Below are 15,298 nucleotides of genomic sequence, written 5' to 3'. Positions count from 1 at the left end.
CTTTCAGCTGGCCTCTCTCTATAACCCATGTCTCCCCTTCCAGCTGGCCTCTCTCTGTAACCCATGTATCCCCTTCCAGCTGGCCTCTCTCTAACCCATGTCTCCCCTTCCAGCTGGCCTCTCTCTATAACCCATGTCTCCCCTTCCAGCTGGCCTCTCTCTAACCCATGTCTCCCCTTCCAGCTGGCCTCTCTGTTACCCATGTCTCCCCCTCCCCTTCCAGCTGGCCTCTCTTAACCCATGTCTCCCCTTCCAGCTGGCCTCTCTCTATAACCCATGTCTCCCCTTCCAGCTGGCCTCTCTTAACCCATGTCTCCCCTTCCAGCTGGCCTCTCTCTATAACCCATGTCTCCCCTTCCAGCTGGCCTCTCTCTGTAACCCATGTCTCCCCTTCCAGCTGGCCTCTCTCTAACCCATGTTTCCCCTTCCAGCTGGCCTCTCTCTATAACCAATGTCTCCCCTTCCAGCTGGCCTCTCTCTAACCCATGTCTCCCCTTCCAGCTGGCCTCTCTGTTACCCATGTCTCCCCCTCCCCTTCCAGCTGTCCTCTCTTAACCCATGTCTCCCCTTCCAGCTGGCCTCTCCCTGACGGAGAACACCAGTCTAGAAGTTATGATGCAGTCCCTCGCCCCGGTGCTCCTGGCAGAGCTCGCCAAGAAGAAGGGAGCCGCCGCCTCCTCCTCTTCCTCCTCGAAGGGAGGTGCCTCTCGGAAAACTGAAACGGGAATGTCCAAGTCAGGAAGCAAGCTCGGATCTGGAAGGTCATCAACCAGGAAATCGTCCTCTCCCTCCAAGTCATCCAGCTCCACTTCTACCAAGGTGTGTATTTTGTCTTCCAGACGTTTAAATGAAACTGTTAAAACCTCTCGAAGCTAGGGGGCACTATTTTTATGTTTGGAAAAATAACGTTCCCAAAGTAAACGGCCTATTTCTCAGGACCAAATGCTAGAATATGCATATAATTGACAGATTAGGATAGAAAACAGCCTATAAAGTTTCTAAAACTGATATAAATAATATTTCACTTGCTTATTAATATTTTCTTGTAATATTATTTGACTGTTGTGCTCTGCTATTCAGCGGTTGCTGACAAAAATGATCCCGCGACAGGGTTGGGTAGCGTCAAGAAGTTAAGAACACTGGCAGGGACAGTAGAGAGCTGATGATGACCAGTATTGTCTCCCCTCCCCCAAACCATAGAATGACCAGTATTGTCTCCCCAAACCATAGAATGACCAGTATTGTCTTCCCCAAACCATAGAATGACCAGTATTGTCTCCCCTCCCCCAAACCATAGAATGACCAGTATTGTCTCCCCTCCCCCAAACCATAGAATGACCAGTATTGTCTTCCCCAAACCATAGAATGACCAGTATTGTCTCCCCTCCCCCAAACCATAGAATGACCAGTATTGTCTCCCCCAAACCATAGAATGACCAGTATTGTCTCCCCCAAACCATAGAATGACCTCCCCAAACCATAGAATGACCAGTATTGTCTCCCCCAAACCATAGAATGACCAGTATTGTCCCCCAAACCATAGAATGACCAGTATTGTCTCCCCCAAACCATAGAATGACCAGTATTGTCTCTCCCCAAACCCAGTATTGTCTCCCCAAACCATAGAATGACCAGTATTGTCTCCCCTCCCCCAAACCATAGAATGACCAGTATTGTCTCCCCCAAACCATAGAATAACCAGTATTGTCTCCCCTCCCCCAAACCATAGAATGACCAGTATTGTCTTCCCTTCCCCAAACCGGGGTTTTTCTACCTGGGAATGGGGTTTTTCTACCTGGGGGGCGGGGTTTTCTACCTGGGGCGGGGTCTTTTACAAACCTGGGGGGGCGGGGTTTTCCTACCAGCTCACTAACAATACCTCTCTCTCCTCCTGTTTTCTCTAGACTAAGAAGAAACGAGGCCCAGGGACCTCAGCTCTGTTAAGACTAAAGAATATACCCTACACACAGCTCACTAACAGTACCTCTCTCTCTCTCTCTCTCCTCCTGTTTTCTTTAAACTAAGAAGAAACGAGGCCCAGGGACCTCAGCTCTGTTAAAACTGATGAATATCCCTCCGCGCACAGCTCATGATGAGGTGATGAAGGCCGTAGAACCCTTCGGAAAGATCAACTACATCATCCTGCTCAAGTCCATACAGCAGGTACATTAGATGTAGAGTACCCCATTCACCTGTTATTACCCCTTATAGTCTCTATTTCAATGTAGAGTACCCCTTATTGTCTCTATTTCAATGTAGAGTACCTCTTATTGTCTCTATTTCAATGTAGAGGACCCCATTCACCTGTTATTACCCCTTATTGTCTCTATTTCAATGTAGAGTACCCCTTTATTGTCTCTATTTCAATGTAGAGTACCTCTTATTGTCTCTATTTCAATGTAGAGGACCCCATTCACCTGTTATTACCCCTTATTGTCTCTATTTCAATGTAGAGTACCCCTTATAGTCTCTATTTCAATGTAGAGTACCCCTTATAGTCTCTATTTCAATGTAGAGTACCCCTTATTGTCTCTATTTCAATGTAGAGTACCTCTTATTGTCTCTATTTCAATGTAGAGGACCCCATTCACCTGTTATTACCCCTTATAGTCTCTATTTCAATGTAGAGTACCCCTTATTGTGTCTATTTCAATGTAGAGTACCCCTTATAGTCTCTATTTCAATGTAGAGGACCCCATCCACCTGTTATTACCCCTTATAGTCTCTATTTCAATGTAGAGGACCCCTTATAGTCTCTATTTCAATGTAGAGTACCCCATTCACCTGTTATTACCCCTTATAGTCTCTATTTCAATGTAGAGGACCCCTTATAGTCTCTATTTCAATGTAGAGGACCCCTTATAGTCTCTATTTCAATGTAGAGTACCCCATTCACCTGTTATTACCTCTTATTGTCTCTTTATCATGATGTCCCAGTCCTTCAACCTTGTTGATGACCCCAGTCCCCCCAGTCCTTCCCCTTGACTTGGTGACCCCCAGTCCTTCCCCTTGTTGGTGACCCCATCCCCCCCAGTCCATCCCCTTGTTGGTGACCCCATCCCCCAGTCCTTCCCCTTGTTGGTCCTCCCCCCCTCCCCCCCAGTCCTCCCCTTGTTGGTGACCCCCCCCCCAGTCCTTCCCCTTGTTGATGAACCCCCTCCAGTCCTTCTTCCCTTGTTGATGACCCCCCAGTCCTTCCCCTTGTTGGTGACCCCCCAGTCCTTTTCCTTGTTGAGTGACCTCCCAGTCCTTCCCCTTGTTGATGACCCCATTCAGTCCTTCCCCTTGTTGTGACCCCCAGTCCTTCCCCTTGTTGGTGAACCTCCCTAGTCCTTCCCCTTCTTGATGACCCCCTAGTCCTTCCCCTATGTTGGTGACCCCCTAGTCCTTCCCCTTGTTGGTGACCCCCAGTCCTTTTCCTTGTTAGTGACCCCCTAGTCCTTCCCTTGTTGGTGACCCCCCCAGTCTACCCCACAAGGAGGTTATTAAAACTGGACACTGTTACATAGACACAACTAATCAACCACAAATACATCTCTCTCTTTCCCTCTCTGGCCCGGTCCCTCCTTCTCTCTATTTCCCTCTCTGGCCCGGGTCCCTTTCTCCATCCTCTTTCCCCCTGGCCCTCCCTCCTCTCCATCCTCTCTCTTTCTCTCTGGCCCGGTCCCTCCCTCTCTCCATAGTCTCTATTTCCCTCTCTGGTACCCCGGTCCCTCCCCTCTCTCCATCCTCTCTCTCTTTCCCTCTCTGGCCCGGTCCCTCCCTCTCTCCATCCTCTCTCTTTCCCTCTCTGGCCCGGTCCCTCCTCTCTCCATCCTCTCTCTTTCCCTCTCTGGCCCGGTCCCTCCCTCTCTCCATCTCTCTCTTTCCCTCTCTGGCCCGGTCCCTCCCCTCTCTCCATCCTCTCTCTTTCCCTCTCTGGCCCGGTCCCTCCCTCTCTCCATCCTCTCTCTTTCCCTCTCTGGCCCCCGGTCCCTCCCTCTCTCCATCCTCTCTTCTTTCCCTCTCTGGCCCGGTCCCTCCCTCTCTCCATCCTCTCTCTTTCCCTCTCTGGCCCGGTCCTCCCTCTCTCCATCCTCTCTCTTTCCCTCTCTGGCCCGGTCCCTCCCTCTCTCCATCCTCTCTCTTTCCTCTCTGGCCCGGTCCCTCCTCTCTCCATCCCCTCTTTCCCTCTCTGGCCTGGTCCTCCCTCTCTCCATCATCTCTCTCTTTCCCTCTCTGGCCCGGTCCCTCCCTCTCTCCATCCTCTCTCTTTCCCTCTCTGGCCCGGTCCACTCCCTCTCTCCATCCTCTCTTTCCCTCTCTGGCCCCCTCTCTCCTCTTTCTTTCCCTCTCTGGCCCGGTCCCTCCCTCTCTCCATCCTCTCTCTTTCCCTCTCTGGCCCGGTCCTCCTCTTCTCTCATCCTCTCTCTTTCCCTCTCTGGCCCGGTCCCTCCCTCTCTCCATCCTCTCTCTTTCCCTCTCTGGCCCGGTCCTCCCTCTCTCCATCCTCTCTCTTTCCCTCTCTGGCCCGGTCCCTCCCTCTCTCCATCCTCTCTCTTTCCCTCTCTGGCCCGGTCCCTCCCTCTCTCCATCCTCTCTCTTTCCCTCTCTGGCCCGGTCCCTCCCCTCTCTCCATCCTCTCTCTTTTCCTCTCTGGCCCGGTCCCTCCTCTCTCCATCCTCTCTCTCTTTCCCTCTCTGGCCCGGTCCTCCCTCTCTCCATCCTCTCTCTTTCCCTCTCTGGCCCGGTCCCTCCCTCTCTCCATCCTCTCTCTTTCCCTCTCTGGCCCGGTCCCTCCCTCTCTCCATCCTCTCTCTTTCCCTCTCTGGCCCGGTCCCTCCCTCTCTCCATCCTCTCTCTTTCCCTCTCTGGCCCGGTCCCTCCCTTCCTCTCTCCATATTCGTTTCTGTTTATTTTTAAAAATGATCTAAGAAACTCTCCCCTCCACCCCCCACCCTCTCTCTCTCTCTCTCCTCTCTCTCTCCCTCTCCATCCCCCTCCCTCTCTCTCTCTCTCTCTCTCTCTCTCCCTCCACCCCCCACCCTCTCTCTCTCTCTCTCTCTCTCCCTCCTCTCCATCCCCCCTCTCTCTCTCTCTCTCTCCATCCCTCTCTCTCTCTCTCTCTCCACCCTCCCTCCCCTCTCTCCATCCCCTCTCTCTCTCTCTCTCCATCCCCCTCTCTCCCTCTCTCCACCCCCCTCTCTCCACCCCCTCTCTCTCCCTCTCTCCACCCCCTCCCTCTCTCCACCCCCTCTCTCCACCCCCTCTCTCTCTCTCCCCCTCCCTCTCTCCATCCTCCCTCTCTCCACTCCCCCTCCCTCTCTCCACCCCCCCTCTCTCTCTCCACCCCCTCCCCTCTCTCCACCCCCTCTCTCTCTCCATCCCCCTCTCTCTCTTTCCATCCCCCTCTCTCTCTCTCTCTCCATCCTCCTCTCTCTCTCTCTCTCCACCCTCCTCCTCTCTCCATCCCCCTCTCGCTCTCCCTCCACCCCCTCCCTCTCTCCATTCCCCCTCTCTCTCTCTCTCTCTCTCCTCTCTCCATCCCCCTCTCTCTCTCTCCACCCCGTAGGCATCAGTAATGTTTGAAAAAGAGGAGGATGCCAGACTGCTGGCTAGCTGTAAGACTCTGACCATCAAAGGCGAGGTCGTTATCATACGAATGGAGGAAGAGACTCTGCTGGAGGACTCAAAGGAACTGGACCGGACCAAGAAGTCTTCTTCTGAAAGGTAACAGAATTAGTTAACTCTATATATTCACTATGACATCATTAACTCTATATATTCACTATGACATCACCTCTATATATTCACTATGCCATCATTAGTTAATTCTACATTCACTATGCCATCATTAGTTAACTATATATTCACTATGACATCATTAGTTAACTCTACATTCACTATGACATCATTAGTTAACTCTATATATTCACTATGACATCATTAGTTAACTCTATGAAGAAGTCTTCTTCTGAAAGGTAACAACCGTGTAGTAACTCATTTCTTAACCTCTTGTGACTAGGGGGCAGTATTTTCATTTTTGGAAAAATAAAAAAATATATAAAAATAACGTTCCCAAAGTAAACGGGATATTTTGTCAGGACAAGATGCTAGAATATGCATATAATTGACAGCTTAGGATAGAAAACACTCTAAAGTTTCAAAACTGTAAAAATATTGTGAGTATAACAGAACTGATATTGCAGGCGAAAGCCTGAGAAAAATCCAACCCGGAAGTGACTCATGTTATGAAAGCGCTGCGTTCCGATGCGTCACTATTGAGCAGTGAATGGGCTATCAACCAGATTACTTTTCTCCGTATTCCCCAAGGTGTCTACAGCATTGTGACGTAGTTTTACGCCTTTATGTTGAAGAATACCCGTAAGCGGCTACATTGTGCAAGTGGTCACCTGATGCTCCCAGAGTGATTCTCGGTAAAAATACAGAGGTAGCCATTTTTCCAATCGGTCCTACTGAAAAACCAAATGTCCCGGTGGATATATTATCGAATAGATATTTGAAAAACACCTTGAGGATTGATTATAAACAACGTTTGCCATGTTTCGGTCGATATTATGGAGCTAATTCGGCGTTGTCGTGACTGCAATTTCCGGTCGATTTCTCAGCCAAACGTGAAGAACAAACGGAGCTATTTCGCCTACAAAAATTATATTTTTGGAAAAAAGGAACATTGGCTATCTAACTGGGACACCGGATAAGACTCCCATTCAGAGTCAGTGTCACTGTGAAAGAAACTGTTCAGTTAGAATAGTTTCACATATGAGCCCTGTATCAACAGGTATAATCAACAGATATATATATATATATATATATATAGAGTACAAGGTTGAATATATTATTATGACCTGCTAGATCTACTGTCTCTTTTTATATTATGACAGACCAGCTAGATCTACTGTCTCTATTATATTATGACAGACCAGCTAGATATACTGTCTCTATTATATTATGTCAGACCAGCTAGATCTACTGTCTTCATTACATTACAACAGACCAGCTGTATCTACTGTGTTTATTATATTATGACAGACCAGCTGTATCTACTGTCTCCATGTCACTTTGGCCATTGTTGTGGGCCTGCCCTCCCCTCAACAGCCTCAAATAGGCTATTTCATGTGGGTTGGGGTGGAGCGGCAGACACACGCATCTCACATTTCATGACATTAAATGTTTATATATTGCTTCTAAAAATAAAAAATCACAAATAATATTTTATATTATTCTTTTCAAAAAAGGGCATTAACATGACTTACCAGTCCAAAACGATGTCCTCTCCCGTGTCCCTCCACAATCGCTAAATGAATCGTCCTACAACAATCTGTCTCACCTTCCCAATCAATTTATTCTAAAATTGTGTATATCTAGACTTAGATTTAGCTTTTATTTTTTGATTGTGTTACAAACAAACCAGTTAATTGCAGTGAAACCAAACATCACTGGAAAAGTCACGTTCTGTGTGGGTTATTTACCTGGAATGTGTCGTCGAAAATGGAATGAGACGGAATTCACGACACAAAGCGGTTCACAAAATGTTTCGTGTTAAAAACTGATTTTATCAAATGTCCCGGTTGATATATTATCGAATAGATATTTGAAAAACATCTTGAGGATTGATTATAAACAATGTTTGCCATGTTTCTGTCAATATTATGGATCTAATTTGGAGTTTTTTGTCATGACCGCAATTTCCGGTGGATTTCTCAACAAAACGTGAAACTGTTTCGGCTATAAAAAATTATCTTTATGGAACAAAAGGAACATTGGCTGTCTAACTGGGAGTCTCGTGAGTGAAAACATCCGAAGCTCATCAAAGGTAAATTATTTAATTTGATTGCTTTTCTGATTTTCGTGACCAAGCTTCCTGCTGCTAGCTGGACATAATGCTAGGCTATCGATAAACTTACACAAACGCTTGTCTTGCTTTGGCTGTAAAGCATAATTTCAAAATCTGAGATGAGAGGGGGATTAACAAAAGCCTAAACTGTGTTTCACTATATTTCACTTGTGATTTCATGAATATGAATATTTTCTAGTAAGATGCTTTGTCCGTTGCATTATGCCATTTAGCGTAGTTGATGACAATTCTTCCGGATCCGGGATGGGTAGTTTCACCAGCTGCTGTGTCAGATTTCAAAGAGGCTTTACGGCGAAAGTAAACCATGTGATTATCTGAGGACAGCGCCCCGCATCCAAACATACGAAAATCATTTTTCAACCAGGCAGATGCGACACAAATATCAGAAATATAATTAATGCCTTACCTTTGATCTTCTTCTGTTGGCATTCCAAAAGGTCCCAGTTACATCACAAATGGTCCTTTTGTTGTTCGATAATGTCCCTCTTTATATCCATAAAAACTCAGTTTAGCTGGCGCGCTTCAGTCAATAATCCACCCAGTTTCCCTCCATCAAAATGCATACAAAATGAATCCCAAACGTTACTAATAAACTATTCCAAACAAGTCAAACAACGTTTATAATCAAACCTCAGGTATCCTAATACGCAAATAAACTATACAATTTAAGACGGAGAATAGTATGTTCATTACCGGAGATAAATAAAAACTTGCTTTCCTCCACGGAAACACAACAGCCAAAATGGGAGCCACCTAGAAAAACTACAACTTCTGGGTCATTTTTCCAAAAACAAACCTGAAACTGTTTCTAAAGACTGTTGACATCTAGTGGAAAGCCTAGGAACTGCAATTTGGGAGGACTTGGGCTAACCATTGAAAACAGTGGTAAGCTGAACATTTTCTTTTGGGGGGTTGTCCTTGGGGACTCTATATATTCAGTATGAGATCATTAACTCTATATATTCAGTGTGACATCATTAACTCTATATATTCAGTGACATCATTAACTCATTATTCAGTGATCATTAACTCTATATATTCAGTATGACATCATTAACTCTATATATTCAGTATGAGATCATTAACTCTATATATTCACTATGACATCATTAACTCTATATATTCAGTATGACATCATTAACTCTATATATTCACTATGACATCATTAACTCTATATATTCACTATGACATCATTAACTCTATATATTCAGTATGACATCATTAACTCTATATATTCAGTATGAGATCATTAACTCTATATATTCACTATGACATCATTAACTCTATATATTCAGTATGACATCATTAACTCTATATATTCACTATGACATCATTAACTCTATATATTCAGTATGACATCATTAACTCTATATATTCACTATGACATCATTAACTCTATATATTCACTATGACATCATTAACTCTATATATTCACTATGACATCATTAACTCTATATATTCACTATGACATCATTAACTCTATATATTCAGTGTGACATCATTAACTCTATATATTCAGTATGAGATCATTCATTAAATGGGTATAAAATACAATGTGTTTTTGTTCTCTGTTCAGTTTATCATCTCATTAGTCGGCACCGTCACTAACATGGTGGACGTCAACGCTGGCCTTTTCAACATTTTATTTATTAAGGTACAAAAATACAAATCTCCCCTCTCTCTCTCTCCCCCTCCCTCTCTCTCTCTTCCCCTCCCTCTCTCTCTCTCTTCCCCTCCCTCTCTCTCTCTTCCCCTCCCTCTCTCTCTCTTCCCCTCCCTCTCTCTCTCTCTCTTCCCCTCCCTCTCTCTCTCTCTTCCCTCTCTCTCTCTCTCTCTTCCCCTCCCTCTCTCTCTCTCTTCCCTCCCTCTCTCTCTCTCTTCCCTCCCTCTCTCTCTCTCTCTTCCCCTCCCTCTCTCTCTCTTCCCCTCCTCTCTCTCTCTCTTCCCCCTCTCTCCCTCTCCCCCTCTCTCTCTTCCTCTCTCTCTTTCTCTCTTCCCCCTCTCTCCCCCTCTCTCTTCCTCTCTCTCTCTTCCCCTCCCCCCCTCTCTCTTCCTCTCTCTCTCTCTTCCCTCTCTCTCTCTCTTCCCCTCCCTCTCTCTCTCTTTCTCTCTTCCCCCTCTCTCTCTTCCCTCCCTCTCTCTTCCCCTCCCTCTCTCTCTCTTTCTCTCTTCCCCTCCCTCTCCCCCCTCTCTTCCCCCTCTCTCCCTTCCCCCTCTCTCTCCTCTCTCTCTCTCTTCCTCTCTCTCTTTCTCCCCCTCCCTCTCTCCCCCCGCTCTTCCCCTCTCTCTCTCTTTCCCTCTCTCTCTTTCCCCTCTCTCTCTTTCCCCTCTCTCTCTTCCCCTCCTCCTCTCTCTTTCTCCTCTCTCTCTCTCTTCCCTCCTCTCTCTCTCTCTCTCCCTCCCTCTCTCTCTCTCTCTTCCCTCCCTCTCTCTCTCTCTTCCCCTCTCTCTCTCTCTCTCTTCCCCTCTCTCTCTCTCTCTCTCCCCTCCTCTCTCTCTCTCTCTTCCCCTCCCTCTCTCTCTCTCTTCCCCTCCCTCTCTCTCTCTTCCCCTCCCTCTCTCTCTCTTCCCCTCCTCTCTCTCTCTTCCCCCTCTCTCCCCTCTCCCCCTCTCTCTCTTCCTCTCTCTCTTTCTCTCTTCCCCCTCTCTCCCCCTCTCTCTTCCTCTCTCTCTCTTCCCCTCCCCCTCTCTCTTCCTCTCTCTCTCTCTTCCCCCTCTCTCTCTCTCTCTCTCTTCCCCTCCCTCTCTCTCTTTCTCTCTTCCCCCCCCTCTCTCTCTTCCCCTCCTCTCTCTTCCCCTCCCTCTCTCTCTCTTTCTCTCTCCCCTCCCTCCCCCCCTCTTCCCCCTCTCTCCCTTCCCCCTCTCTCCCTCTCTCTCTCTTCCTCTCTCTCTTTCTCTCTTCCCCTCCCTCTCTCCCCCCCCGCTCTTCCCCTCTCTCTCTCTTTCCCTCTCTCTTTCCCTCTCTCTCTTTCCCCTCTCTCTCTTCCCCTCCTCTCTCTCTCTCTTCCCCCTCTCTCCCCTCTACCCCCCCTCTCTCTCTTCCTCTCTCTCTTTCTCTCTTCCCCCTCTCTCCCCCTCTCTCTTCCTCTCTCTCTCTCTTCCCCTCCCCCTCTCTCTTCCTCTCTCTCTCTCTTCCCCCTCTCTCTCTCTCTCTCTTCCCCCCTCCCTCTCTTTCTCTCTTCCCCCTCTCTCTTCCCCTCCCTCTCTCTTCCCCTCCTCTCTCTCTCTTTCTCTCTTCCCCTCCCTCTCTCTTCCCCTCCCTCTCTCTCTCTTTCTCTCTTCCCCTCCCTCTCCCCCTCTCTCCCTTCCCCCTCTCTCTCTCTTCCTCTCTCTCTTTCTCTCTTCCCCTCCCTCTCTCCCCCCGCTCTTCCCCTCTCTCTCTCTTTCCCTCTCTCTCTTTCCCCTCTCTCTCTTTCCCTCTCTCTCTCTTCCCCTCCTCTCTCTCTTTCTCCCTCTCTCTCTCTCTTCCCTCCCTCTCTCTCTCTCTCTCTTCCCCTCCCTCTCTCTCTCTCTTCCCCTCCTCTCTCTCTCTCTCTTCCCCTCCCTCTCTCTCTCTCTTCCCCTCTCTCTCTCTCTCTCTTCCCCTCCCTCTCTCTCTCTCTTCCCTCCCTCTCTCTCTCTCTTCTCTTCTCTCCTCCCTCTCTCTCTCTCCCTCCCTCTCTCTCTCTTCCCCTCCTCTCTCTCTCTCTTCCCCCTCTCTCCCTCTCCCCCTCTCTCTCTTCCTCTCTCTCTTTCTCTCTTCCCCCTCTCTCCCCCTCTCTCTTCCTCTCTCTCTCTTCCCCTCCCCCTCTCTCTTCCTCTCTCTCTCTCTTCCCCCTCTCTCTCTCTCTCTCTCTTCCCCTCCCTCTCTCTCTCTTTCTCTCTTCCCCCTCTCTCTCTTCCCCTCCCTCTCTCTTCCCTCCCTCTCTCTCTCTTTCTCTCTTCCCCTCCCTCCCCCTCTCTCCCTTCCCCCTCTCTCTCCCTCTCTCTCTCTTCCTCTCTCTCTTTCTCTCTTCCCCTCCCTCTCTCCCCCCGCTCTTCCCCTCTCTCTCTCTTTCCCTCTCTCTTTCCCCTCTCTCTCTTCCCCTCCTCTCTCTCTCTCTTCCCCCTCTCTCCCCTCTCCCCCCCCTCTCTCTCTTCCTCTCTCCCTTTCTCTCTTCCCCCTCTCTCCCCCTCTCTCTTCTCTCTCTCTCTCTTCCCTCCCCCTCTCTCTTCCTCTCTCTCTCTCTCTCTTCCCCCTCTCTCTCTCTCTCTCTTCCCTCTCTCTCTCTCTCTTTCTCTCTTCCCCCCTCTCTCTCTTCCCCTCCCTCTCTCTTCCCCTCCCTCTCTCCCCCTTTCTCTCTTCCCCCCCTCTCTCCCTTCCCCCCTCTCTCCCTCTCTCTCTCTTCCTCTCTCTCTCTTTCTCTCTTCCCCTCCCTCTCTCCCCCCGCTCTTCCCCTCTCTCTCTCTTTCCCTCTCTCTCTCTTTCCCCTCTCTCTCTTTCCCCTCTCTCTCTTCCCCTCCTCTCTCTCTTTCTCCCTCTCTCTCTCTCTTCCCCTCTCTCTCTCTTCCCTCTCTTTCTCTCTTCCCCTCCTCTCTCTCTCTCTCTCTCTTTCCCCTCCTCTCTCTCTCTTTCCCCTCCTCTCTCTCTCTCTCTTCCCCTTCACTCTCTCTCTTCCCCCTTCCCCTCTCTCTACCCCTCCTCTCTCTCTCTTCCCCTCCTCTCTCGCTTTCTCTCTCTCTCTCTTTCCCCTCTCTCTCTTCCCCTCCCTCTCTCTCTTTCCCCTCTCTCTCTCTCAGGAAAGCGTCAGCAGCCCAGTCCCAGACCGGCACCACCAAGTCAACTAAAACATCTACCAAGTCTTCAACGACCGCAACTAAACCGCAAACTGCCGGTACCAAGAACGCACCCAAGGTGTGTGGATCTAATACCAAGTCAGGGAAAAGTCCCCTCGGTCCTCAGCAGGTACGTTTTGGGCTTCTTCTTCTCTAATCTTTACACACAAAAGCACTGGTGTCTCTCCAAGGAGTGTCTGTGAGCTCCAGATCTCTAGACACTAAGGACTTGTAGCGAGCAGGTAGGAGGAGTAAACTAGCCAAAGTCCCAGCAGCCTTTGTCAGAGCGCGTTCAGCGAGGCAATATGCCAGGTCACTGGAGCAGGGCCCAGGAGGTGTTTAGGTCACGCACCGGGGCCAGATCTCTATCTGAAACGTGCCTTATGTTTTCAGTCGTATGGACCTAAATAAAGTCATATTTGTCCCTTTAATTAGAATCAGAAAAAACGTAATTAGGAAATATGTCTTCGGCTCCACGACATTAAAAACAGAGAAACATGAATTATCGGTGACTCTGAACCTGGGTCTATGGGGTCAGAAACATGAATCACATTATCGGTGACTCTGAACCTGGGTCTATGGGGTCAGAAACATGAATCACATTATCGGTGACTCTGAACCTGGGTCTATGGGGTCAGAAACATGAATCACATTATCGGTGACTCTGAACCTGTATCTATGGGGTCAGAAACAAACTGATCCGTCTTTCTCCCTCTCCTCTTTTCCGTGTTTAGCCTGACATTGCGAATAATCGGTTTGTGAAGATCGAAGGTTTACCAGAAACTGGATACACAGAGGAAGATGTTCTGGCTCTGGTGAAGCCTTACGGATATAAACCTGGACTCTACAACTGTTTCATTCTGCCCAACCAGAGATGGGTAGGTTGGCTGTTTGTCTCTCTGTCTCTGTCCCTGTTTGTCTCTCTGTCCCTGTGTGTCTCTCTGTGTGTCTGTCTCTCTCTGTGTGTCTGTCTCTCTCTGTCTCTGTCCCTGTCTGTCTCTCTGTGTGTCTGTCTCTCTCTGTCTCTGTCCCTGTCTGTCTCTCTGTGTGTCTGTCTCTCTCTGTCTCTGTCCCTGTCTGTCTCTCTGTGTGTCTGTCTCTCTGTCTCTGTCAGTCTCTCTGTGTCTGTGTCTCTCTTTCTCTCTCAATTCAATTTAATTCAAGGGGCTTTATTAACATGGGAAACATGTGTTAACATTGCCAAAGCAAGTGAGGTAGATAATGTAAAAAGTGAAATAAACAATAAAAATTAACAGTAAACATTACACATACAGAAGTTTCAAAACAATAAAGACATTACAAATGTCATATTATATATATATATATATACAGTGTTTTAACAATGTACAAATGGTTAAAGGACACAAGATAAAATAAATAAGCATAAATATGGGCTGTCTCTGTCTCACTGTCTGTCTTGGCAAAGACAAATCTGAATCCTTTTTTTGTTTTGCTGCATAAGTTCTGTTATATTCAGAATAAATATATTAATAATATGCATATTTTATATTCTTGGAATGAGTAGCAGGAAGTTGAAATTGGGCACGCTATTTATCCAAAAGTGAAAATGCTGCCCCTTATACCTTAAGAAGTTAACGTGGGTGTCTGTTGTTGTTGTTGTTGATGCAGTACCTTAACGTGGGTGTCTGTTGTTGTTGATGCAGTACCTTAACTTGGGTGTCTGTTCTTGTTGATGATGCAGTACCTTAACTTGGGTATCTGTTGTTGTTGATGCAGTACCTTAACTTGGGTATCTGTTGTTGTTGATGCAGTACCTTAACTTGGGTGTCTGTTGTTGTTGATGATGCAGTACCTTAACTTGGGTATCTGTTGTTGTTGATGCAGTACCTTAACGTGGGTATCTGTTGTTGTTGATGCAGTACCTTAACGTGGGTGTCTGTTGTTGTTGTTGTTGATGCAGTACCTTAACGTGGGTGTTTGTTGTTGTTGATGCAGTACCTTAACTTGGGTGTTTGTTGTTGTTGATGCAGTACCGTAACTTGGGTGTCTGTTGTTGTTGTTGTTGATGCAGTACCTTAACGTGGGTGTCTGTTGTTGTTGTTGTTGATGCAGTACCTTAACGTGGGTGTCTGTTGTTGTTGATGCAGTACCTTAACTTGGGTGTCTGTTGTTGTTGATGATGCAGTACCTTAACTTGGGTGTTTGTTGTTGTTGATGCAGTACCTTAACTTGGGTGTCTGTTGTTGTTGTTGATGCAGTACCTTAACTTGGGTGGTTGTTGTTGTTGTTAATGCAGTACCTTAACTTGGGTGTTTGTTGTTGTTGATGCAGTACCTTAACTTGGGTGGGTGTTGTTGTTGTTGTTGATGCAGTACCTTAACTTGGGTGGGTGTTGTTGTTGATGCAGTACCTTAACTTGGGTGGTTGTTGTTGTTGTTGATGCAGTACCTTAACTTGGGTGGTTGTTGTTGTTGATGCAGTACCTTAACTTGGGTGGTTGTTGTTGTTGATGCAGTACTGTAACTTGGGTGGGTGTTGTTGTTGTTGTTGATGCAGTACCTTAACTTGGGTGGTTGTTGTTGTTGTTGATGCAGTACCTTAACTTGGGTGGTTGTTGTTGTTGTTGATGCAGTACCTTAACTTGGGTGGTTGTTGTTGATGCAGTACCTTAACTTGGGTGGTTGT

General features: G+C 47.6%; 1 protein-coding gene across 1 annotated transcript in view; it reads left to right on the top strand.

The window, feature by feature from the left end:
* The window catches only part of LOC115127651 (uncharacterized), a 56,154-nt gene that overhangs the window by 19,566 nt on the left and 21,290 nt on the right, over window positions 1-15,298 (top strand). Inside the window, exons 6-10 of the mRNA XM_065026002.1 lie at window positions 575-819; window positions 2,026-2,163; window positions 5,552-5,709; window positions 12,617-12,782; window positions 13,387-13,530. Of these exons, the coding sequence (XP_064882074.1) occupies window positions 575-819; window positions 2,026-2,163; window positions 5,552-5,709; window positions 12,617-12,782; window positions 13,387-13,530 (851 nt within the window). The remainder of the gene's footprint in view (window positions 1-574; window positions 820-2,025; window positions 2,164-5,551; window positions 5,710-12,616; window positions 12,783-13,386; window positions 13,531-15,298) is intronic.

The sequence above is a fragment of the Oncorhynchus nerka genome, linkage group LG12, assembly GCF_034236695.1.
Source record: "Oncorhynchus nerka isolate Pitt River linkage group LG12, Oner_Uvic_2.0, whole genome shotgun sequence".
Lineage (NCBI taxonomy): Eukaryota > Metazoa > Chordata > Actinopteri > Salmoniformes > Salmonidae > Oncorhynchus > Oncorhynchus nerka.
This window is presented reverse-complemented; position numbering and strand designations above follow the sequence as displayed.